Below are 22388 nucleotides of genomic sequence, written 5' to 3'. Positions count from 1 at the left end.
GCCTCCTGCTTAGAAGGCCTTCCGAGTGAGAGCTGTGCCTGCCCTCCACCCCACGGCGGCATGACGGGGAAGATTCCTGCGGGGGCCGTTGTTGACACGCAGCGGAAGAATTTGGGCAGGAGCTGAACGGACGCTGCACCACTCACACCGCCCAGGCCGGCCCCCCTGGAGCCCCCTCGCTGTCCTTACGTGCTCGTCTGCCGGAGCAGCCGGGGCGGGAGCGCTCGCAGGCCCCGGCCCTTCCTGGGGACCCTTCCGTGCGACGCGTGCGTGGTGTGTGCGTGTGCATTGCTCTCCCTGTGTACAGCCCCAAACAGGACGCGCTTGCAGGGCGGCTGCAGCTGGAAGGGGCCCGCGGAGCAGTCCTCGGAGCGCTGCTGGCTGGGAGGAGGCGCCTTTCCGCCTGGCCCACCCTGCCGGGGAAAGGCCAGAGTGCCTCCCCACACGGGGGCCGACCAGGAGCGAGAGGCCACGCACTGCCCCTCTGCGGGACTGACCAACCGGACCTTGCTCCTTTGCAGCACCTCCGATGTATAGAACTAAATTTTATGGAGCTTGTCCTCATTATTTTTCATATTGCTTTTTGAAAAGCAGGTTACTGTTCATTAAAAAGGTCTGTAGCTCACCGCCTGTGTTGCGTTGCCTCCATAAATAGGGCTGGCCCCAGTGGGCTGGCACCACAGTATGGCGAGTCCCCTCGCTCCCTGGTTTTTGCCCAGCTGCTCCCTGGGAAGGGACGGCTTGGTGCTCCCAAGGACGGGTTGTGCCTGGGCCAGACGCTGCCCAGGACGACGGTGTGTGCTTTGCAGCAGGTTGGAAGGGGCCAGGCAGGCCTTCCCGCCATGACCCACCACATGGGATCTTTTGGCCTGGAAACGGGCCGTGTTCCAGGCAGCCCACCCAAGATGGTTTCCCAAAGCGGGATGGGGGGAGGTCTTCTGTTATTTGGATTTGGAGGCCGTTCCATGCCACCCTCCGAGGGCCCAGGCATCTGCAGACGCCCTGCGGAGGGTTTCCCCAGCACGTGCTCTTTCCATCGCCCTCCCGCCACCTGCGGCCTCGTCTTCGAGGAGGAGCGTGGCTTCCTGCCTTGCTGCGCCCTGGCCCTGCTCTCTGCGGGGCTCCCGGGAGCAGCCCCGGCATGTGAGCAGGGCTGCTGTTTGCCCGCCCGCGCCAGCCCTGCAGGGAAGCGGCCTGCTGGCCCCCGGGGCTCCCAGAGGCTGCAGGGCTAACCCGGCTGGCAGGCCAGAAGGCGGCAGGCCTTTCCTGCGAGTGCTGCCGAGCGTGCAGTGGCTTCCAGCGAGCCGCAGGCCCTCGCCCCCGCCCCACGGCAGGGTGGGCCCCAGGCTGCGGCCGCTGTCCAGCCCAGCCGGCAGGCCCAGGCACGGCCGGGCTGCTCTCCCAGGCGTGCGTGTCGTCCGGGCTGCCCCGGGCTGCTCAGCGCACGGGCCAGCGGCGGCGTGTCCAGGCGCCCAGGTCGGTGCCGGGGCCCCGCCTGGTGGGGGGGAAGGCAGGCGCGGCTGGCGGGTGGGCAGGCCTGGGGCGAGGGGATCGTGGGGGGCGTCTGCGGAGGCTGCAGGCTGGAGAGAGGCTGGGAGCGCGTCCCCTTCGGGTCTGTGCTCCGCCTGGACACGTGCCGAGCCGCCTCTCAGGGCATCGAGTGTCGTCCGCTGCTCAGAGAGCTTCAGCCATTGGGCGGTGCAGGGATGTTACGCACAGAAGCCTGGAGATGGGAGGTGTTGCCAGACACCCCTCCCATCTGCCCCCTCCCTCAGCAAATGCGTTTCACTTAGCCAGGAAAGACCCTCTCCCTGGTCCTTTGCCGAGGCCGCTCGCCACCTTTATTCCTTGTCGACCTTCACCAAAGGAAGAAGACGGGGGGACCAGCTTGCTAGCGCCATGGCTGGAGATAATGAGACCGGCTGGAAGGGGGGAGAGGACGCATCTCAGGAGTCCCGCCTGGCGCCTTGGCAAAGCCAGGCACCCCCAGGCTGAGCATGGCGTGCTCTCGGTCGTTAGCCGAGGTCCCTCCGGACGGTGTGTCGAAGGGCTTGTCTGCACTCGGAGGAGGACGGTGCTTCCCTCTTCGTGACCACGAGATTTAGCCAGCTATTCTGCCTACTGTGACAGTCGCTTCTCTATCAAATGACTGTCCCTTGTATAGGACCTTACAGAAGTTGTCACCTCTCCCACGCGTCCACATTACGTTGTGTTACAACCCAGAACTGAAATGATTCCTACTTGGTGGATGCAGCATTGCAAAGGTGCAAAATGTTTTTTATTGTGGCACAAAGGCGAAGGCAACGAAAGCTAACTGGGCCCCGTTGGCTGTGGGAGGATTCGCCCCCTTTGCAGTGCCGTGCCTTGGGGCAGCCCCCAGCCCCCAGAAGTCGTGTGCCGGACGTTTCGTGCTTGCATGGGGTCTGTCCATGTGCAATTCCAGTGCCGCCTGGGGAAGCACAGCTGTTTCTGGAAACCCTCCAGTTCGCTGGAGAGAATCCAAACAAACGGCGACCTGAAGGCCCAGGAGCTGCCAAGCAGCTCCAGGAGAAAGGTTTGCAGAAGCGTCAACCAGGACTGCTTTATCAAAACATGCCCCTACCTGTGGCCCTCTTCTGGCGCACGGTTACATTTGTTATGGATTTGGCTGACCTGCAGCTCTCCCCGGGGAAGGAGGGCCTCTGTCAGAGGAGCAGCAAAGGCCAGTGGGAACTCGGAGGAGCCTGAGGATCGGCAGCCTAGCTGGGAGAGCCGCCCGTCCCCAGAGCTGGCCTTCGCGGAGCGGAAGCAGGAAGGCGTCGCTGCAGAAAGCCCCTTCTCCAGGGAAACCGCTTTGCCTGCACGGGGCCCGGGCCAGGGCGGACAAGGCTTTGTTCACCCTGCAGCGGCACCGTCTTTGTGGCGGCACCGTCCCTCGACACGCAGCCAGAGCAACACGGGGTGGTGTAGGAACGAGGAGCTGAATGGCCCGGGCAGAACCAGACGGCGGGCTGATGGAGAATCTGTGGCTAGACCTGGAAGGTTCTGTTCCCCAACCAAACAGCTTCGCCACGAAGCAAGGGCAAACTGGCAGGATCCAGATGTGCAAAGCCATCCGAGATTTCCCCAAGAAGATGCAGCTGGAATGGCCAAAGGTGTTTCTCCCAAGTCTTGACTGGTGTGCGTGTGCGTGTGTGTGAGACAACCCACAAATGGCAGGCGCTTTTGTTTACTTTTGTGCTCCAATAAAAACACCGCACCGTCTCAATGTTGAGTCGTTGCACTTATGTAGTAGTAATAATGGCAAGTAAATCCATTTCAACTCCAGGTTGTAGCACAGCAGAATGTGGACAATTCAAAGGGGCTGGATGCTTCCGCAAGGCATTGTGAGTTCCTTCCCCAGGTCCTTCAGTGCTGTCCTAAAATCACCATTCTCAGTGCGGTGGCAACTGCTGGCTGAAATCCTTTTGCTGTCTCTCGAGTAACGAGGACGGCTGGCAGGGGCCAGGACCCCCTCCCCCTGCACTGCAGTCCCAGTCGATGGATGTCTTGCCCATCCTCATGCATCCGTCTGTTTGGCCGCTGATGATGTGCTGAGCACCACAACTAATTTGGCCTTCAGCAACAGAAAGCTTCCAAACAAAAGCTGCCTGCAAACTGCGTTGAGGGCGAGGTCAGCCGGACTCGAGGCCAGTGCAACGTGCTGCTGGGAGTCTGGCCGTCTGATTCGCTGCAGAGCCGCCTGTGCCCGCTTACCTGTGTGCAGATCCAAAGCTCCTGTAGGTGTTGCTGCAACCAAGCAAGAAGCAATCACGGCTCGGCTGTGCAGAGTGCGGGGGGGGGGGCGGGGGAGCATGCATCAATGGGGAGCGAGGTACTCACACCGTGCTGTGAGGGAGGGGCTTCGGGCCGTACCGGTCCAGGCTGGGATTCTGGTTGAGGCAATACTGGCACGAGACAAGACGGGAAGAGACACCTCATGTGGCAAATTCGGCAGCATGCAGCCCTGTGAACTGCCACACAATGTGGCGGCAGGGCGCTGTTCGGGCTGGCAGCCCTGTCGCAGGATCGCCCCTTCCCAGGCCCTGCTGCCCCGCAGCCAGCGTCCTGCAGCGTGCTTGGGCCCTCCGGAGTTGTGGCAGCCCGCCCCCGCCTAGGAGTTTGGAGGGGGGCTTGTGGAAACCTGGCGCTCCCCACCCTCACTGCTGGAAGGAATCGTGCTCGGAGAATGAGCCTCCCATTAGCCCAGGCACACGAGGCGTTGCAGCGGAAAGTGCCTCCGGGGGCTCCTGGGGCCAGCTGTTCCAGGCACCGCCTCTCCCCCCACTGGGGGTCTCCTCCCTCCGGGAAGCCGCTTCACAGGCCAAGTCCCCGCTGCGCTGCCGGCTGGCTTGCCTCCCGCCCGGTGGCTGCTCGCACCTGTGCCCAATCCCCACTGCATTGCTCGTGTCTGTTGTATCCTTGTTCATGGGGGATATTTTAAAAAAGCTTCCCAGTGTGAAGCGGCAGGTGGGTCTCCAGGTCGGAGACCGCCCTGTCCAAAAGCACGTTCTCTCCCTCTGCGGCGTCCTCGCTCCCTCCCGGTCCCCTGAGCCTTCCGCTCGTTCTGGCTCTCAGAACGCAGTGCGTGGGGTTGCACCACACGCCGCGTCGGGACGGCTCCAAGGCCACGCTGGTTCGGCCAGCACGGCAAGCCGGCATGCCCCCCACAGGGCAGCCCTGAAGGGGTGCGGAGCCGCCCTGGCACGCTGCGGCTTGCCCTGGGGCTCCCCCGCAGCGCCTCCGGCCAGCTTGGCTGTTCAGGCCTGGGGTGGAGGGTTTAGAAGGCTGGAGGGGCCTGTTGGTGGATGGGCCGCCTCCAAACGAAAGGAACTCGGCAAAACGCCTGGCCCAGCTCAAAGCAGCCCTTGTCTCCGCCACCCCAACACACACACACGTGCCTGCGTGCGTTCTAGTGAAAATGGCTCCCTTACCCGCCAGGTCTGGGTGACGTCGGGCTTCAAGTACCTCACAGCGTAACAGCTGAATCCAAGAACTGCAATGGAAGCGCAGGCAGCTCGATGCCCGGGACTTTCCAGCAGCGCTCTGGGGAAAGCGTGTGGGGCCCCCGAAAGCAAACTGGGGCCGGGGCTGTCCCCCACACCTTGCTGTGCAAACGGTGCGACCCTCCCCGCCATCTCGTGCTCCTTTCTATGGTGCGGCTTCGAAGCGAGGTTTAATCTGGCCACACGGAGCCTGCCCGGGTTTTCGGGGCATCTGCGCAGTGAACCGAACGTGGCCGCTCCGCGCTGCCGTCCTCCTGCAGCTCTGTCCACGCACGGCATTCCCGGGGGCGTGAGAGCTCCGTTGCCACGAAATCCGGTTAAAGGGTAGGAATGTGCGGCGGCGCTTGCGGCTCAGGCACTGCCAGCCTGGCCTACCTGCTGCTGCCTGCGGATGGCGTGTGCGCGCGGCACGCAGAGCGGTTCTTGGGCGTGTGCTGTGGCCGGAAGAGCGGAGGCGGGGGCACCGTGTGCCCTAACCTCCGTCCTGACACCCTTCCGCTTCCCTCTTGCCACTTGGCATTGACTGATGCCTCAGGGATGGGGGATTCTTGGCTCCCGCCGCACCCACTCCTCTCTCAGGCCCTCCCATCCATTCTGCTGCTCAGCGGATAGCCAGACTCCGCCCTGGAGAAGCCCTGGCGGGCGTGTGGGCAGGGGGCTGGCTTGGGGACCTTGGCCACACGGCGCTCCAGGAGAAGGGGCGGAGGCCCAGCCCCTGCGCCGCGCACCTTTCTTGTTGAAGCTGGGCAGCCGGAACTCCCCGGCGGTGGAGACGAAGTGCGACCAGTCGTCCATGGCCCGGGTGTAGCTGGGCCACTCCTGGTTGCTGCTGGGCACGAGTGGCGCCATCTTCCCCGCCCGGTACTTCTCTGTCAGCGACTTGCCCAGCTCCGTCATTCCCTGGGCACAGGAGACCCCGGTGTGTCCCGTGTGCCCCGGCTCATTGCAGGGGAAGGGTGCGCAAGCTCCCCACGCCCCCCTCAGGGACCCCTTCCGGTTGGCAGGTGACGCTCGCCGAGTCTTTGGGACGAGGCTGGCAGGAACAGGCCGGCAAAGCTCAGGCAGCCCAAGAGCCCAGTGCCTTTCAGAGCAGTTCATGGGGCACAGTTCAGTGGCCCCAGACGCCAGCCGGAACCCGAGACTGAGCGCACTTCTGGGAGAAGGCTGCAGGAGCTGGGAGTCTACAGGAAAAGGCCCCACATCCCTCCCCAGTTCTTTCTGGGTTTTGTGAGAGGCTGTTATGCAGGCCTTTTAAAGAAAGTCTGGAGGAACGGAGCCCGGGGGGATTTGCCGTTGGCGCCTGCGCTTGTGGGGAGGGGCGGCCTCTCCCGGCACATGCAGGAGCCCCCAGGGAAGCGGACCTTCTGTGCAGAAGCCTCCGCTTCAGCACGATCTTCTGGAGCAGCACCGGCTGGCCGCTGAATGCCCAGGCAACCAGTGGACTCACCAGGGATGGGAAGCGCCGATTGGGCGTTCCGGCCAGGGTGAATGTTGCATTTTCAAAATCCTCTGCAGGAAAACAGAAATGAGAAAGATTAAAGGGGGACCTGACAGGCCGGCATCCCCCAGTGACTTGGACAACCCCTTCAGTTGTCCAATGCTCAAGTTCCTAGCCCTCAGTATTTTGGAAGATAAATTCATACTGCTGAGTGGTTTCTGCTAAAGATTTAAAAGCAATGGCAGTGTGACTGATGCTAATAACAGTGAGTCAAATTATCTGCTAGCCCTGGTCCCAGACCTGGAGTGGGGCAGGGCAAGATTCTAAGCTCTGTGAATCTAGAGCGGCGGGTAGTGTGCATAAAAAGTCAAAGAGGCACTGCCAGTGCCCGATTCCAGTGCCACTGAGCAGAATCCCCCCCCACCAGAGCTAGAGTGTTTCACATATAGAACTGGGGCCAGAGATTAGAGTAGAAATGTTGCTTTGAGACATCGTGGGGTTCAAAGCCTGGTGTACTAGTTTTAAAGAGTGCCGAACCTAGAAGGGTGTGGATCTCCCAGCCGGCCTGCCCAGTCCAACCCGCCAAGCTTCAGGGATTTCTTCTGGGGGGTGGCGTTTAGTCTCCAAGCCCCACCTCTTGAGGAACCCCACTAAGATCAGTAATAACAGCTATTTCCTTGTGGGTTTTAGTGGAAAACTCACGCGGTGCTTCCATGGGGTCCCTTCTGCTTTCCCGAAGTAAGTGCATCCCTTGCTAGGTGCTCAGAGAGGTGCAACATCTTGTGCATTCCTCAACATGGAGAAATAAAATGTTGGGGAAGGTGCAGCCCTTGCCAGTGCTGGGGAGGATCCAAGTCCCCAGGAGAAAAAGATCCCGGCATGCTTGAGGAAATGTCCCTGTCCCTGCCTGATTCGGTCCAGAGGGTTCCCAGAGAGGAGTCCAGTTCCCCGATCCAACCCTCTTTGCCCAGAGCTGCACAGGAAGGCGGCTGGCGTTGGCCCCCACCCTTCTCTTGCGCCCCGCCAGCAGCCACAGCCCTGCTCACCTTTGGAGCAGGAGGTGGCTGTCCGGGAATGCTCGTCTGTGAGCTTGCTGGCCATGGTATCCATGTCCATGCGCCTCAGCGACGGCAGGAACGGGTGGTAGAGCTGGCCCTTCACTCCAGCTAGCATCACTTTCCTGGGCTCCAATGGCAGCAGAACCGCCGGGGCAGCATAGACAGGGCCGGCATCCTGAGGCCATGGGACCAAATCCAGCGCTTGTGCCATTGCTGCAAAGCTTCCAAAGCAGAGGGAAGCACCGGAGCACCGCTGAGCGCGGGTGGCAGGGTCACCGTGCGCACACCCCTCTGGGCCACGTCTCAGGCCCTGGGCAGCTCCTTGCTGGCCAGGGATCAGAGCGGCCGCCCAGCATTCTCAGGATCGGTCCCAGGCCCTGCTGGGATGCTCAGCCTCCCGGCGAGCCCCGGCTGGGACCCTGCGGCCGAGGGAGAGAGCAGCCCCGCGTCCGGCGTGCTGGCCTGTGCTCCGGCGCCCGCGTTCCTGCGTCGCCCGCCCTGCCTCGCTGCCTGGCCTCGCCTGCCGCACCTCGGCCTCCCGGGATCCTGCCCGCTCCCTCCGCCGCAAGATACCTGCTCCTTGTGCTGCTGCCTCGCCAAGTCCTTGGCTTGCTCGCGGCACGAGCCAAGAAGGTGGTCGTCCCACGGGAGGGGCGCTAAGCCAGGGAGCCTCAGCGTCGTCCCCCCGACCGCAGGTGAAGAGGCCTCATGCAGGTTGGCGCACCTGCTGCGGGAGGGCTGCACAGGCCAGGGCAAGTGGTAAAATGCCATGTTTTTAATTCACTTGTTTCCGTGTCATGTGTTGATTCAGATTAATTTTTTCAGCCTATAATTTCGTGTTGCCTGGTTGGAGGGCCACTTTCTTGGCTAAAGCGAGGGGGATAAGCTAGGAGGTGTGCAAAATGCCCACGATTCCAAACATGGATCAAGAGTTCTATGACACGGTAGAATAAGCGAAGGGCAGCGCGATGGGGGCCGCACTGCGTGTGCCGCTCTGGTCGCTGCACCCAGAAGGGTCAGTGCCGCGTCGGAGGAGGGCAGGCGGGGCGGCAGACGGACGCCGGGCTGGGGCAGCTTCCTTCACGGGAGCAGCTGCAGCACCTGGCACTGTTCGGCTCAGGAGAAACGGCCCGGAAGGGGAGGCAGAACGGAGGGGTGCGCAGGATGACGCCTCCTGTGGAGAAAGTGGGGAGGGACGAGGGCGGGGCGGGGCCGATGGACCAGTGGGGACAGTTCCAGGGTTTGCCCCTTGCCTTGCCCTGGGCATGGCCCACGAGGCTCCCCAGCCGAGAAAGCGGGAGATGACTGGGCAGCCAGAACCTGCCCCGATCCGAGCCCCAAAGCCCTGACCTCCCCGGGCCGGCTGGAGAGCACAAAGCGGCTCGGCTGACGGCTGACCAGTCCCTGGCCCGGAGCCTCCTCTGCAGGGCAGGTGCTGAAGGTGCCCGCTTCCTCTCCCTCTCCAAGGCTCCAGCAACGAAAGGCCAACGGGGCAGTGCGGGAAGTGAGGGGTGGCACTGCAGCAAGGCAGCTCCCCTTGCAACACCCCCCTGCCCCCCAAAGCCAGGGCAAAAGAGAACTGGGAGTACCTCCCCAAAGGGAGACCGGCTTTCCGTCCTCTCCTGTCCTCGCTCTGCAGCTTCCCAGGCACTCGGTCCCTCGGCACACAGACCCAAATTCTCCCCAGCAACAGGAAGCCGCTCTCCGGGGAGTTCTCGGGTGATGTGGGCGAAGTTGCTAGGTGACTGAACCAGGTCACTGGAGTTACCTGGATACCTGCGGGCCTCTCCATTCGGCAGGGCTGGCAGGAGGCGGGGAGGCCACTGGGGGTCACCGGTCCCAGCTGCCAGAGGCTCTGCGGGGACGGGCCCCAGGAAAGGAGGGCTGGTCAGTGGGACCACCAGCCCGGGCCAGTCTGGGAGGAGGTGGGTGGGCTGGCTGGTGCGGAGCAGCAGCCCTCCAGGGGGCCAGCAGAGGAGGAGCCGTCGGCAGCTGGGTGGCCGCCCTCTGGCCACCCTCCCCTCCTCACAGAAAGGGCAGCTGGGCAGGGAATGCTGTGCCAAGAGCGGGAGGCCGGCTGCCCATCAGCCCTCTTCCCAACGGCTCTCCAGAAGAGTGAGCAAACCGGGCCGCTCCAGGAGCCGGCTTCCAGACGCTGCTCCTGGCTGTGCCCAAGCAAGGAGGAAGGGGCCTCGCTGAGCATCTGGGGCCAGTGGGAGCCCGCCCAGCAGTCTGGCTACTCCAGGATGGGAGGCTGGCTGGTGGGCAGGAGCTCCCGGCGGTGGCTTTCTTTCCCTCAAGCTGCCCCATGGCAGTAGAAGTGGAGGGACGCTGTGGCTGCCGCAGCAGTATGGGGCCGTCCGCCTGCAGCAGGGGAAAAACCAAGCCAGTTGGTCCGTTTTTAAATGCAAAGCTCTTCAAAATTGGCACAGCCAGAGGTAAGGGGGGGGGGGGTAGAGACATTCAGTTCATATGTTAGGGCCTGTTTGCTTAATTTTGCACTTTTGAATCAATACACAAGCCAAGGCAGATTTATCTTCCAAAATTTGTACATTTGCAAATTTTGCAATGGAGTTCCCTGGACAAAATATGTGCATATTAGGGGAAAGCGCTTGCGAAACTGCAGGTATTGCGGAAAACAATGTTAGAACGCATCCAATGGGGAAAATGTCTGATCGAAGATAAAACCGTTCATCCAAAAGGCACGTGGAGCGGCAGGCTGAGGCAAGGCGCGGACGGATTTGCGTGTGGACTGTGTAAAAGGTCTTTCCACGTCGGAAAGGCGCCGAAGAGGAGGGGTGGCGGCCGGGCGGGCGGGGGCGCCTGATGGGACCTGCGCTCATCCGCGGCTGGGGAAGGCCCCGCCAGGCGCAGGCGCCGGGGCCCGCAGTGCCCGCAGCAGCCCTCCGCGTGGGGCGCGCCCTGCCGCAGGGCAGCCAATTTGGAGGGATTGGGGGCAGAGGAAAATCCCGTTAGCGGCGCAGGCTGCCGGCTCATCCCTTGAGCGGCAGCGCCGGCAGTGGCCCAGTTAGCCCAGCCTCCGCCTCCCGCCGCCTGGCCTGCGAGGCCCGGGGCGCCCGATCGCGGCCCCTTTGCGTGCGCCGCTGCCCACGCCCTTCCCCCCGAAGGCCTTCGGCCGAGCCGCCCGCTGCCCTAATCCGCTTGGTGCGCCCGGCTTCGCTCCGCTAAGCCCTCGCCCGGCGTCCGCCACCCGTCTCGCCTCCTGAGCAGCCGCCGCAGCGGAGGCGCTTGTGCAGAACTGCTGCCCCTCGGGACCCCTGCGGGCAGGAGCGGCCTTGCCACCGGCGCAGGAGGCGGCGGGCAGGCCGGCGGCTCCCCAGCCTTGCTGCAGGGCCGGTAAGGCGCGGCTGGGCCCGGGGGCGGTGCGGGAGCCCGGCGCTGTTCCGCAGGCCGAAGGAGCCGCGCGCCCCTCGGTGCACCGGCCGCGGCACGCACGAGGCCCGTGTGGCAAGCCCCGCTCCGGCCGGGCCATTTCCCGCTCGCAGGCCCGCGGCAGCGGCCGGCTCGGCGCCGCGCAGGGGACGGGGCCTGCTCGGGAAGGCGCGTCGGGCGTGTGGCGAGCGCGTCGCTGCGGGGTCGGGAAGGGGCGCCCGGGACAGCGTCCCCAACTTGGCGCCCTCCACGGGTGTCGCATGGTAGCCTCCGCCGTGGCCAGGAGGGCTGCGAACGGAGGACTCTATTCTGGGAGTATTGGCGGGCCGGAGCGGGACCCAGGCCAGCCGCAGCCGCAGCCCTAGCCCTAGCCGAGCTGTGCAGCCCCACGGAGCGGCTGGCCGAGGGCGCCCGCCGCACGGCTCCTCGCTGCCTTTTCCCCTTGCAGAGCGCCGCCCGGCAGGCCCTTCCGTGGGGACGGGATGCTCGGCTGGATGGAGCGCGTCGTGCCGCAGCCTCCGGGCGGCTCCCCGGCCCCCGCGGCTGCGGCCGTCCGCCCGCCGGCCGCCGAGCGAGCAGGAGAGGCCGGGCCGGAGCCCGCGCGGCAGGTGAGCGCACCTCTGCGAGACTCGCGGGCAGCAGGGGCCCGGCAGCGGGGCCAGAGCAGAGCTGCAGGCCGGGGGCGGCTGAGGGTGCCAGGAGGCCCTGACCGGGCGGCCGGCAAGGCGGGGAGGGCGAGGCCGCGCGGCAGGGACCGGAGCAGGCGGGGGCCCGGCCGAACAGGCGCCGGACCGCATGCCCGCGGGTGGGGAGCCGGGGCGGCCCTCCCCTCCGCTCCGCTCCGCTCGTAGCCGGGGCTCCCAGCCGGGGCTCATCGGGAGGCGGAGGTCGGGCTGATCTTTCCAGCACCGCGTGGCTGCTCCGCGTCTCGACCAGCAGGGGGAGGCCGGGGGTGCGACGGGGAACGGGCGGCTCTCCCGCCTGGCCACGTGTTGCCTGGCGGGGCGGACGGGCTGAGCGGCCCTCTCCTGGGCCAGCGCTCCCATCGCACGCTGCCGGACATTCCCCCTGACTCTTCCTTCTTCCCTCCTGCAAACCGCCCAGCTCCCGGCGGGGAGCCCTGCCAGCCCTGCCAAAGCAGAAGGTAAGAGCTGGGGCAAAACCAGTCGAGCAAGGGGGCTAATTTAGAATCATAGAACAGAAGAGCTGGAAGGGGCCGTGAAGGCCATCAGGTCCACCCCCTGCTGGTGCAGGACACCCAGTCACACCATCCTGCTCAGAGGGCTGTCCGGGTTCTTTCTGAGTGTCTCTGGTGTGGGAGAGCCGGCCACCCCTCCAGGCAGCTGGTCCCACTGCCGTATTGCTCTGACTGTGAGAAAGCTTTTCCCAATGTCCAGCCTGAATCTGGGTTGCCGCAGCTTGACTTGATTCTTCCGAGTCCTACATTCTGGCATTAGCAAGAAGAGTTCTTGGCCTTCCTCTTTGTGGCAGCCTTTGAGGTACTTATAGACATCTAAATCATTAATAAAGATGTTGAGGAGCACTGGGCCCAGGACTGAACCCTGTGGCACCCCACTAATTACCTCCATCCAATTTGAGAAGGTACACTTTGTGCCTGATTTAAGCAGCCAATTTTGGATCCACCTAATAGTTTTTCCATCTAGTCCAGTTTTTGCTAATTTGCTTATCAGAATGTCGTGTGGCACTATGTTGAAAGTCTAGGTAGATTATGTCCACAGTGTTTCCTCTGTGGATTTGGGAAGTTAGCCAGTCAAAAAATGAGATTAAATTAGTCTGACAGGATTTATATTTGATAAATCCATTCTTGCTTCTCTTAATCACTGCATGTCCTTCAAGATGCTTGCAGATGGATTTTTTAATGATTTGCTCCAGAATTTTTCCAGGGATTGATGTCAGACTAACTGGTCTACAGTTCCCAGGTTCATCTTTTTTCCCCTTTTTGAAGATGGGGACAATGTTAACCATTCTCCAGTCGTCTGGCACTTCTGTTTTCCAAGATTTATCAAAGATAATAGCCAGTGGTTCTGAGAGTTCCTTTGCTAGCTCTTTTATGACTGGGATGGAGTGCATTGGGCCCTGGAGATTTGAAAGGGTTTATTCCACCTAGGTATTCCTGGATACTGCTGCTGTTCCTGGAAAATATACGCATAAAACAATGCCACAGTCTCTAGAGCTTTTCATAACAAAATGTGTGAAAATAATATACAACTAACAAACTTGGCAAACCATCTCTAAACCGCTCGTGCATCTGGTGAAGGGCAGGGAAAAATAAGCAAAGTAGAAAAAATAAAATAATAAATAGACTATATTTAGTTTATATATGTATGCGCACACACACTAAATGTGCATAATAATTTGTTTGGAGTATGTGTGTGTACATATGCATGCACCCCCCCAGAAATAAGAGAGAAACCATTAAAATGTAGCTGTAACAATATCTAGTGTATAAAAAACATATTGGCAGCAGCACGTAATAACATGAAGAGCAAAACGTCGCTGAAAATCAAGACTTCACCTATTGAAATAACTGTGGCCCAAGCCTGCTGTCAGAAGTGCCCGAAGGCCGAAGGGTTGGCGCCCACCGGTCCCCCAGCAGGATGGTGTTCCAGGGCTGGGGCGCTCTCCGCAAGAAGCCCCCGCCCTGCAGGTGCCCCCTCGCTTCGTTGAGCGGGGAGGGCTCTGTGTGGAGACCGGCTGAGGCAGGCGCTCCCGGGGACGACCTGGCCCCGAGCCGTGCGAGGCGCCTGCTGCCAGCGCCTGTTTTCCAAGAGCAGGACTATGTCAGCCGCTGTGACGCTGCCCCTCGCTGCACCGGAGTCTCTTCCACGAAGGGCTGTGGGGGCCGGCGTGCGACGCAGGGATGGAGCAGTGGCGTCCTCGGCGCTCGGGCACCCGGTATGGGTGCTGTTGACCCACAGCTGTCCTCCTTTAGGGGCAAACGAGGAGACCAGCGGAGCCGGGGATCCCGTATCCACCACTGAAAGGTACCTGCGCTTGTGTTTTATGCACACAGCCCGTCTCCCTCGGGGTCCTTGTTCGGGACACCAGAGAAACGGTCGTCCGCCCCGGCCCACCACCAGCTGGAGCCCTTGGGCAGGGACCGCGCAGTTGGACACGCTCCATGCAGCTCCCTGGATGTCGGGCTCTCTCCGGAGGGGCAGCCCTCAGGCCACCAGCTCGGCCCTTGCCCTGCCCCTCACCGTTTCCCACAGTACCTTGGGCGCGGGCATCCTACTGCCCCCAGATTCCCTTCTGCCGGCATGTCTTCCCGGGAGCAGCCCAGGAGGACCCGCTGGCCTGGCTTCTGCTGCTCCCGTCTGCGCTGCAGCCCGGGCACTGGCTCGCGCAGCGCTGTCATGGCTCCGCTTCCGGCCGCTTTCACATGTGTCCTTGGGCTGGGAGGGAAATCCCTAAAATGGCCTCCCGTGGGCATGCAGATGCTCGGTCAGAACGGGGACTGAGCCAAGCCCCTGGGGACTCCCGATGGCTGCACGTGTCCCTTGGGGGCTTCCAGGCGCTGGAGCGGCTCTCCCCACACACCGCCTGTGGCTCCCTTGCAGCACTGCCCGGGGCGTCCTGGCCTGGCTGTCCCAGGGCCTTGAGAAGGTGATCCCGCAGCCGGCGCAGAGCCCTTCCCGTGCCCTCACCCTGCAGGCTGCTGCGGCGAGCTTTGAGGCCAGCATCGACATCCCGGACCTGGTGAGTGCCAGTCCGATTGGACCCGCGCCTCTGGGACCGTTAAAAGGGCCGGGGGACTTTAGGCAGCCGGGATCTGGTTGGTTTTTTTACTGGAAAACCGGGAGGGGGGGACGTTCCGTGTGGCGGGTGCAGCAGATCCTATCCCTTTTTTAACGTTAGGGCCTAGATCCAAATCAGACGTGGTGGGGAAGTGAGTCAGGCCTTCCCACCCCAAGGCTCCCACAAACCCCACATGTTCGGGGGCCGAGGAGGTGCCGCTTCGCTTTGCGGAGCCTCGGCACTCGGGGAGGCAGGGGTAGCATCTGTGACCCACCCGCGCATGGTAATCCCGTCTGGATTGGGACCCTCTGCACTTACGCTGGAGCAGAAAAAGCCGCGATCTGCCAAGCGCTGAGTCCCGCCTGCTGGTTCCTGGTGCGGAAGACGCACCTGCCCCCCCAAAGCGTCTTGGCAATGCATGACTCATGTCGCCCAAAGCCATTGCAGAAGGCACGGGTGAAGGACTCAGCTGTTTGCCGGAACTGCTTTTGGGGGCTGTTCGTTTAATGCAGTTTGCTTTGACCAGAGGTGGTGCAAAAGACATCCATTAAATTTGAATTAAAAAATGCTAAGCTCAGGGATTTGTTCTGAGGACCGGAAGCAAATGGACCTTGCCAACCTTACTTACTTATCTCTAACATTTGCGCGCTGCCTGATTCTGCCGCAGCACCTCTGGGCAGCTTCCCTTCTACACAAAGCTCCAGCCGTGGGACCCTACCATTCCCCCCCCAGCAGCGCCTCTAAATTGGGCCAGCAAAATGGAAATGGTCTTGTGGCCGCTGTTGATTGGCCGGGGCCGAATCGCCTGTCGCCCAACTGAGCATCCGAGAAACCGCGCCAAATGCTGGCGCGCGGCTCTTGTTTTCACCCCTCGCATTTAATCGCGGCGCTTTCGAGCCTGTGCGAGGATGATGCTGACCAGGGTTGTTTGCATTCAGACAGAAGTGCAGAGCCTGAAGGCGGAAGCGGAAGAGGAAGAGGAGCTAGGTAACGGCTCCCCCCCGACATTGCCTGGGAGGTTCAGGGGCTCTGATGGGGAAGGGTCCACCCATTCCGGCTCCCGGGCACCCTCTGTCATGTCCAGCTGCCCTTGCTCCGCACCCGCTTTCTCTGGCAGGGGGGCGCCCTCGCGCCTGCTGGGCAGGCCGAACCAGTCCTGCTCCCCCGCCCTTGCCGGCTGCCTCGCCATCAGAGGGAGGGCAGGTGAACCGGCGCTTCCAAGGGCACCCGGCGCCCCCCCTTGGGCTCGCCCGTCCCCACCGCCCTCTGGAGAGCTCAGAAGGTTCGGCTCGGTGCCTCCCACGAGGAGCCCCGCTGTGCGGTGCCTGCGAGTGGGGCTGGCTGAAGCAGCCATGCTGCCCCGCTCGGCCCGCCCGCCCACCCGCCTCCAGGGGCATCGTGTGGCCCCCAGGGGCCCGGCTGAGCCCTGCCCTTGCCGGCTGCCAGTGCAGTCCCAGAGCCGAGCGCGCATGGCCGCGTCTCGCATGGTTCCTCTCCCTTCGCAGAGGTCAGCCTGGTGGATCCGGATGAAGATGAGCCCTGCGACGTGCAGTCCAGCTCTGACAACAACCCAGAAGAGATGTAAGTTCCCACAAAGCGTGGTGCGGGAGCCGGGGCCGCCCAGTCTTCCTGGGCGCCCGGCCCGGCCCGCCAGGGAGGCTGGCGGGGCCCTGGCCTTCTTGCCTGCAGCTCTCTTCGCTGGCCAGCAGCCACTGGGGGCAGCTGGAAAGGCTGAATGACCCTTCGCACGTTCTGTCACCGTCCCTTCCTTTTGCCCGGCCCATCGCCAATGGATTTTGGCTCCTGGGCCGAAAAAGCTTCCTTGAAATTGAATCCGGCCCTTGGGCTGAAGGAGCTCCCCCACTCCTGCCCCGGGCCACAGCACCTTGGGGCAGCCCTGAGATCCAAGGGCTAAGGCAAGCATAGAAACCGAGTGAGGCAGAAGGGGCCTCCCGGGCCATCTAGGCTGCCCCCTGGCTCCAGCCGGCTCCACTCTTGCAATCCCCAACATGTGGTTGTCCAGTTTTCCTTGAACACCCTCACTGATGGGGCCTCCACCACCTCCCTTGGAAGCCCCTTCCATATCCTGGGGGTCCTAACCATCAGGAGGCACTTCTGGCATCCAACCAAAAATCTGGTGCCTTGAGCTTTGCGAGGGTTGCAAGGGACTCTGTTTCCATGGAGAGGTGGTGCAGCTTCTTGAAGACTCACGCAACTTTAACGTCAATGGTGAAGCAGTTGAAACTGTGAAAGATTCTTATGCCTCAGCTCAGTTGTTGATGTAAATGGAGGCTGTGGCCAAGAAATTCAAAGAACGCCGAGACTTGGAAGGGAAGCAGTTAGGGAACTTGAAAAAAATGTTGAGTGGAAGGTTGCTTTGGTGGAAACTGAGGCCAAGTCATCCACACCGTTGCTTTCCCCAACACCGTGGAACGGTGTGGGAGCTCGGACAGTGAGCAAAGCCGATGAAAAGAAAACAGGCACATCTGAAACGCGGTGCTGGAGGAGAGCTTTGCAAAGACCCCGAAACGACAGAAAGATGAACGAGGGACTCCTGGATCAGATCCAGGCGGGACTTTCCCTGGAAGCGACAGCGGCAGAGTGGAGGCTCTCGTGCTTGGGACATGTCACGGGAGGGCAGGACTGGCTGAGGAAGACGGTCATGCGTGGGAGAGGCAGAGGAAGACGAGGGAGACCAAGCATGAGATGAACGGGCTTCAGGAAAGCCGCAGCCTGGAATGCGGAAGCGCCTGGTGGGACGCTTTGCTGGGCGCCCGTTCGTGGTGTCCGTGGCAGCGGCCACACATGCTTTGGCGTGGCGTTGCTCGCTCTCTCTCACGAGTCACGTTGAGGCGCATGTAGATGCGCCCATGTGCGGGGTGGGGAGACTGGAGGCAGTTTGGGCCGAGGGAAATGCAGTGCCGGCGGTGCAGATAAGGAGCGTCTCTTTCCTTCAAGGCTTTCCAGTGGTGGCAGGAACGTGTTTGCTTGGCTGAGGGAAGGCTTTGGAAAAATGATGCCGCAACAGCCGGAGAGCCCGCAGAGGCCCGCGGTGAGTGCGTTGGGGGAGGGCTGTGCCTGTCCTTTTGAGCGATGCTTGGAGAAACTGCAAAAGCCCGTGCGGGGTTGCCCGAATCCTGCACCGTGGGTGTTTCTGGGCAGCACAGGTGGGTTTGTTTGTGGGTGCTCCAGTTTTGCTTTGAGGAGAAAAGCGCTTGCTGGCTTGTATGTTCCAGCGCAGCCCCAGGGGAGGGCAGAGGACGCAGGCGCCGGCCGGCTCGGTGTGCCACCCAGCACCGCCAAGGCTGCCTCGCCTCCTCCGGTGGCGTTCCCACGGGTGTCAGCATGGGACAGAGTGGGAGGGAAGCCTGGCAAATGTGGGAGCGCTCAGTTCCACTCCGCCGGGGGAAGTAGCCCCTGTTGGCATGTGTTCTAGGCAGCCCCCTCATCCGTGTCTCTTGGCTGTGCTTGAGCCTCAGCACCCGGGCTGGATGCATCCCTCCAGGGGGACCAGCCAGCCCTCCAGTTCCCCAAGAGACAGGCTTTCCTGCCTCGGCATCCACGGTTGGCAGCTGCCGCATTCGTGCCGCTTCCCTGCCCCTCCGGATGGGCCAAAGTGCCTCTCCAGAGGCTGGGCGGCTGAAGGAACAGTGTCAAGCCGCTGAATGGGGGCGTTTCTGGAAAGCCCCCCCCCCACAGCTGCTCCGAAATGGGGCCGGTGGGCGGCTGCAGGTTCCCCTCACAGCTCACTGTGTGTTCTCTGCATTTCTGCCCCAGGACGGGACGCCGGAAGGGCCGGCGGCTGAGCAGGGTAAGTGACGGCGCACAGGGGGGCAACCTGGCGTGGGCGCCACCCCGCAAGCGGCTCAGCCCTCCCGCTTTGCAGCCAGCCGCTGCCTTTCTTTCATGGTGGCTGGGGCTGAACTCGGTCTCTCGCCTTGCAGGCGGTGGCGAGCTCAAGCGCCTGGTTCGGCGGGGGGCTCATGCCCAGCCGCTGCGTCGGATGAGGCTTTGGCCCCTGGCCTTCCTCCTGCGGCAGCCATGTTGTGCCAGTGCCCACACCGGTTTCTGCTGAGCCCAGCTGCCCCCCAGGGGTGGGGCGGTGGGGCCACGGGGCTTGCTCCATTGGGCGGCCTGTGGTCTGCCAGCGGGAGCATGTGCCCCGCAGGGCTCTCCCAGGGAGGGAGCGCGGCTTCCCCCTGCTCAAAGCACAGTACAAAGCGGGGGCGGGGGGGACCTTGCGGGAGTCCTTGCCAGAGGAATCGATGCCGTGCAGTGATGACGACGACCGCGATGACGAGTCTTCACCGAGTTACCAGCCCTTGGACTTGAGGCGCTTTGGTTTCAAAATTTGCATGCGGATTTTAAAAGATCAAGAGTTTTGCTGGCCACCTTTGAAACGTTCACTTGAAAAGTAGACTCTGCCTTCTGTTTCGGTGGTCCCTGCCTTTCCCAAGAGAAGGCCCCTTTAGAAAGAGTAAAGATCAAAAACTTCATTCAGATAAATTGCCTTCTCTGCTCTGGCTTTCCTCCCTGCTAGCCAACGCCAAAAGGGACCGCCAAGAAATGCTTGAGGGGAGGGAGTTCCCGGGCAGCCCCCACAGCTCTTCTGAGACCAAATGTGGCAGTGCTGCGGACGGCCAGCCTGGCTTCGGCATCTCCCTCTTTCCCCGAACGCTCGGAGGCGACGGTGGCAGGTAAGGGTGCGTGGCCCCGGTCTGCAAGGCCGTGAGGCTTCCCATGGCCAGGGGCAGCGCGAGTGTTCGCACGTGCCCAGAGTAGGGCCTGCTGCTCTGGGATGGTTTCTGGTGGGAGAGGAGGGGCAGCAGCCGTGGCTTCCTGCCGCTAGCTAGGCGATCTGCGGTGCAGGTCCCGGGTGGCGGCTGCCCCTCGTTCTCCCACGGGGAGGAACTTGTTGCAGTGCCATGGACCGTGGCCCAGCCGCTCTTGGGGTCCTGGCCACGCTGGAAGGAAAGGAGGCACGGGGGCCCTGTGCCCCCCACGAGCATTTCTGCAAAGGGTTCCTCTCCTCGAAGTGGGGCTTCAGAGGCAGTTTCTGTTCTGTCCAACCGGCCAGGAAGGCTGGGGGAGGCCTTGGCCCCGCGGAGCAGGAGCCTTCTGCGGAGAGGGCTGGATTCCTTCCCGGGGGAGCTGGAGGGGTGCAGAGGTGGCGCTCATGGGACTTCTCTGACCCACCAACAGGCTGTTTGAGCGGCTCGTTCAGGGGCTGGAGAAAGCCATGCCACAACCCGCGGCTCGGCCAAGACCAGATGGGCAGGTAAGGGCGGCTGGCTGGGGCCCTTTGTGCACAGCAGTGACCGAGGGGTGATGCAGCCGCCTTCGGGGGCCCCAGGAGGACGAAAGGGGGGCTCTGGAGTACATGGCGTGCTGGTGGGCATCTGGCTGCCCCGCCATGGGCTCACCTGTTGAGAGGGCTCACCTGTTGCGAGGATGGAGCAGCTACACCTGGCGCATTATTTGGGAGCCCTCGGAATAGACAGAGGAGAGACGAGGGCTGGCGTTTAATACCCCGCTTGGTGCTGTTTCTCTTCCCAGGAGAGCCCGGAGGCAGGAGACCGGGGCGTTGGGCAAGAGCGTAAGTCTTGCATTGTTTCCTGCGCCGCCGTTTCTCGAGGCAGCCTTTGTTCTCCTGCTGTTGTCAGCAGCCTTGTTGCTTGTTGTTATTTGCAGTGGCACGGCTCCATTAATGCAGGCTATTTTTAACGCAGCTGAGTAGCTCAGGGAACTTTTGGCCTCTGTTAGAAGGAGGGTCTGTGAAAAGAATGGACTGGGACTAGGAAAGGGACACTGTTTCCTCGGCCCGCCAATGAATGCACATTCCCCACGTTACACATTTTCAAACCATTGCATGAACCAAAATTCGCCTTCTGCAAGCCACGCTTCTCGCAGTTTTGCAGTGGAGTTCGACAACCAAAAAAACATTCAAAGAGCTGTATTTTAGGGTTAATCATGTTTACCGGGTGGATCGCATTAGGAAAATAGCTTGCAAAAGCAGGTATGTTAGGGAGTCAATCGTACAAAAAGGCATGTTTTATGAGAAATGTGCCCCCAGACGCTTCTGAATTCTCAAGTGAACTTTTTTAAAAGTTCTCAAAGTTCGGGATGAACAAAACCGAAGACGGGCTAAACAAGAAATGGGCGAGACCTGAAGCCAACCGGTTTGTCCTTCTCCCCCTGGGAAGCTTGGGGAGCACAAGGTGCAGCCGTGAGAGGGCAGAGGGGTGTTGGAAGGGGCTGCTGACGTCCGGAGCCTCTCCGTGTGTCTCCCTGTGGGGCTGCGGTTGCTTGCCGTTGACAGTTATGGGCCCCGCCTGTCTGCTGCAGCGACGGCCAAAGCCCGCGTCCCCACCTGTCCAACCTGACCCCTCACTGGCCAGAGGAACCGTCCAGTTAAAAGCTTCCCATTTCGGCCTGCGTCCATTCCAGATGGCATGCAGGACTGCTGCGGCACTGCTGGAAGTCCGGGTGGCCAGACGCCCCACCAGGGGCTTTGGCGTCCGCCTCCGGACGGTTGTCGCGATGCTCCAAAGTCCGGCCCCAGGACAGCAGTGCTGCACTTGCCTGTTTGAGGCGGAAATTTGGGCTGGAGCTCCTTTCGGACCAGTGCCATCTGCCCAGTGCCCCTCCAGATCAGGAAGGGGGGCGCTCTGGGAAGAACCCCCTGGGCATCTGGCGAGTTGTGGCTTTTGAACAGTGCAATTCAAACATGCTGAGACAACAGAGTCCCGCAGATGCCAGGCGTTGCACGAATCGCTTCTGTCCAAGCACGTGATGAATTGTGCTCTCCGCGGCCTGGGTCCAGGGTAGGCGATGCTTCGGGCAGGGCCGTGCCGCACCCTCCCCTGGTCCAGGCCCCCCCCCCACTTAACCGGCGTTCTCCTTTTGTTTCAGGGAGCAAAGGGGCTTAACGCCTCTGAAACAAAGGGGCCCTGAAGATTTTCCCAGGCCAGGCGAGAGCGGGCCGAGTTGGCCGTGCGCGGTGACACGGGGAAGAAAAGGCTCCGCAGATGCTCTTTTCTAGAATGAATAAAGCCCCCCCTTAAGCAGAACCCGGACCTGAGACCGAGTCGGTTTTGTGGGCTAGCGGCACAGGCCAGGCAGCCGTTTCCTGTGGGGAGTCGGCAGCGGGAGGGCGGCAGCCACAGATTGCTTTCCCAGGTCCAGAACGGAGCCCTGCCCTGTGGGACGTGCTCCTGAAGCCTCGTCTGCCGAGTAAAGCCGAGCAGGAGGCCAGAATTAATTCTCCGGGTGGCTGCTTGGGTCCTGAATCCCGCCTGGATTTGCGGCCCTGGGGTTTTAGGCCAGAGGCAGGGCCTGGGCTTGTGAACAGCAGGCTCTGCCCAGTCCCCCGGCCCCTTTGGAGCTGCCGGTCCCCCGAATCCAGCCACGGTTCTCACGGGAGCCGGGGGGGCAGAGGGGCCCCCTGGCAAAGGGCCTCGGGGTGGCCTGGCCTGCAGTGGGCAACGGGGCGAGGAGCTGCCCAAAGCCCAGTTGGCTCCCAGGCGGGATCCCCCTGGTGGCCGGGCAGCTCAGCGCCACCGCTCTCCTGGGGCAAGCAAAAGATGCTCCCAGGCAACCCCGAGCGGGAGGCTGCTGGGGATGCTGGGTCTGAGGCAATCGTCTGGGCTTGCGGACGGCTGGGAAGAGCGTCCCCAAAGGGGCAGGGGAAGGCACGACCCGGGGGACTTGTTGATC

At 62.2% G+C, this 22388-nt stretch overlaps 2 protein-coding genes across 2 annotated transcripts; one reads left to right on the top strand and one right to left on the bottom strand.

The window, feature by feature from the left end:
• Window positions 1-1891: 1891 nt before the first annotated feature.
• Window positions 1892-7731, bottom strand: LOC123025462 (testis, prostate and placenta expressed). The gene is made up of 7 exons (XM_044434202.1): window positions 7509-7731; window positions 6472-6533; window positions 5753-5924; window positions 4953-5014; window positions 3862-3926; window positions 3736-3768; window positions 1892-1922 (listed from the first exon to the last, which is right to left on the bottom strand). The coding sequence occupies exons 1-7, from the start codon at window positions 7729-7731 to the stop codon at window positions 1892-1894; spliced, it is 648 nt and encodes a 215-aa protein (XP_044290137.1).
• A 953-nt stretch (window positions 7732-8684) lies between these two features.
• On the top strand, window positions 8685-21742 carry LOC123025340 (cyclic nucleotide-gated cation channel beta-1-like). The gene is made up of 15 exons (XM_044433928.1): window positions 8685-8705; window positions 10711-10877; window positions 11362-11521; window positions 11765-11865; window positions 11951-12057; window positions 13867-13918; window positions 14495-14633; window positions 15611-15659; window positions 16178-16253; window positions 17631-17724; window positions 18450-18483; window positions 19213-19369; window positions 19875-19950; window positions 20229-20268; window positions 21585-21742. Exons 1-15 carry the CDS (start codon window positions 8685-8687, stop codon window positions 21599-21601), a joined length of 1290 nt encoding a protein of 429 aa, XP_044289863.1. The 3' UTR covers window positions 21602-21742.
• Window positions 21743-22388: the final 646 nt, after the last annotated feature.

The sequence above is a fragment of the Varanus komodoensis genome, unplaced genomic scaffold, assembly GCF_004798865.1.
Source record: "Varanus komodoensis strain SLA01 unplaced genomic scaffold, ASM479886v1 scaffold27, whole genome shotgun sequence".
NCBI classification, from domain to species: domain Eukaryota; kingdom Metazoa; phylum Chordata; class Lepidosauria; order Squamata; family Varanidae; genus Varanus; species Varanus komodoensis.
The sequence above is the reverse complement of the archived record's forward strand: the minus strand, read 5'-3'. Positions and strand labels throughout refer to the sequence as shown.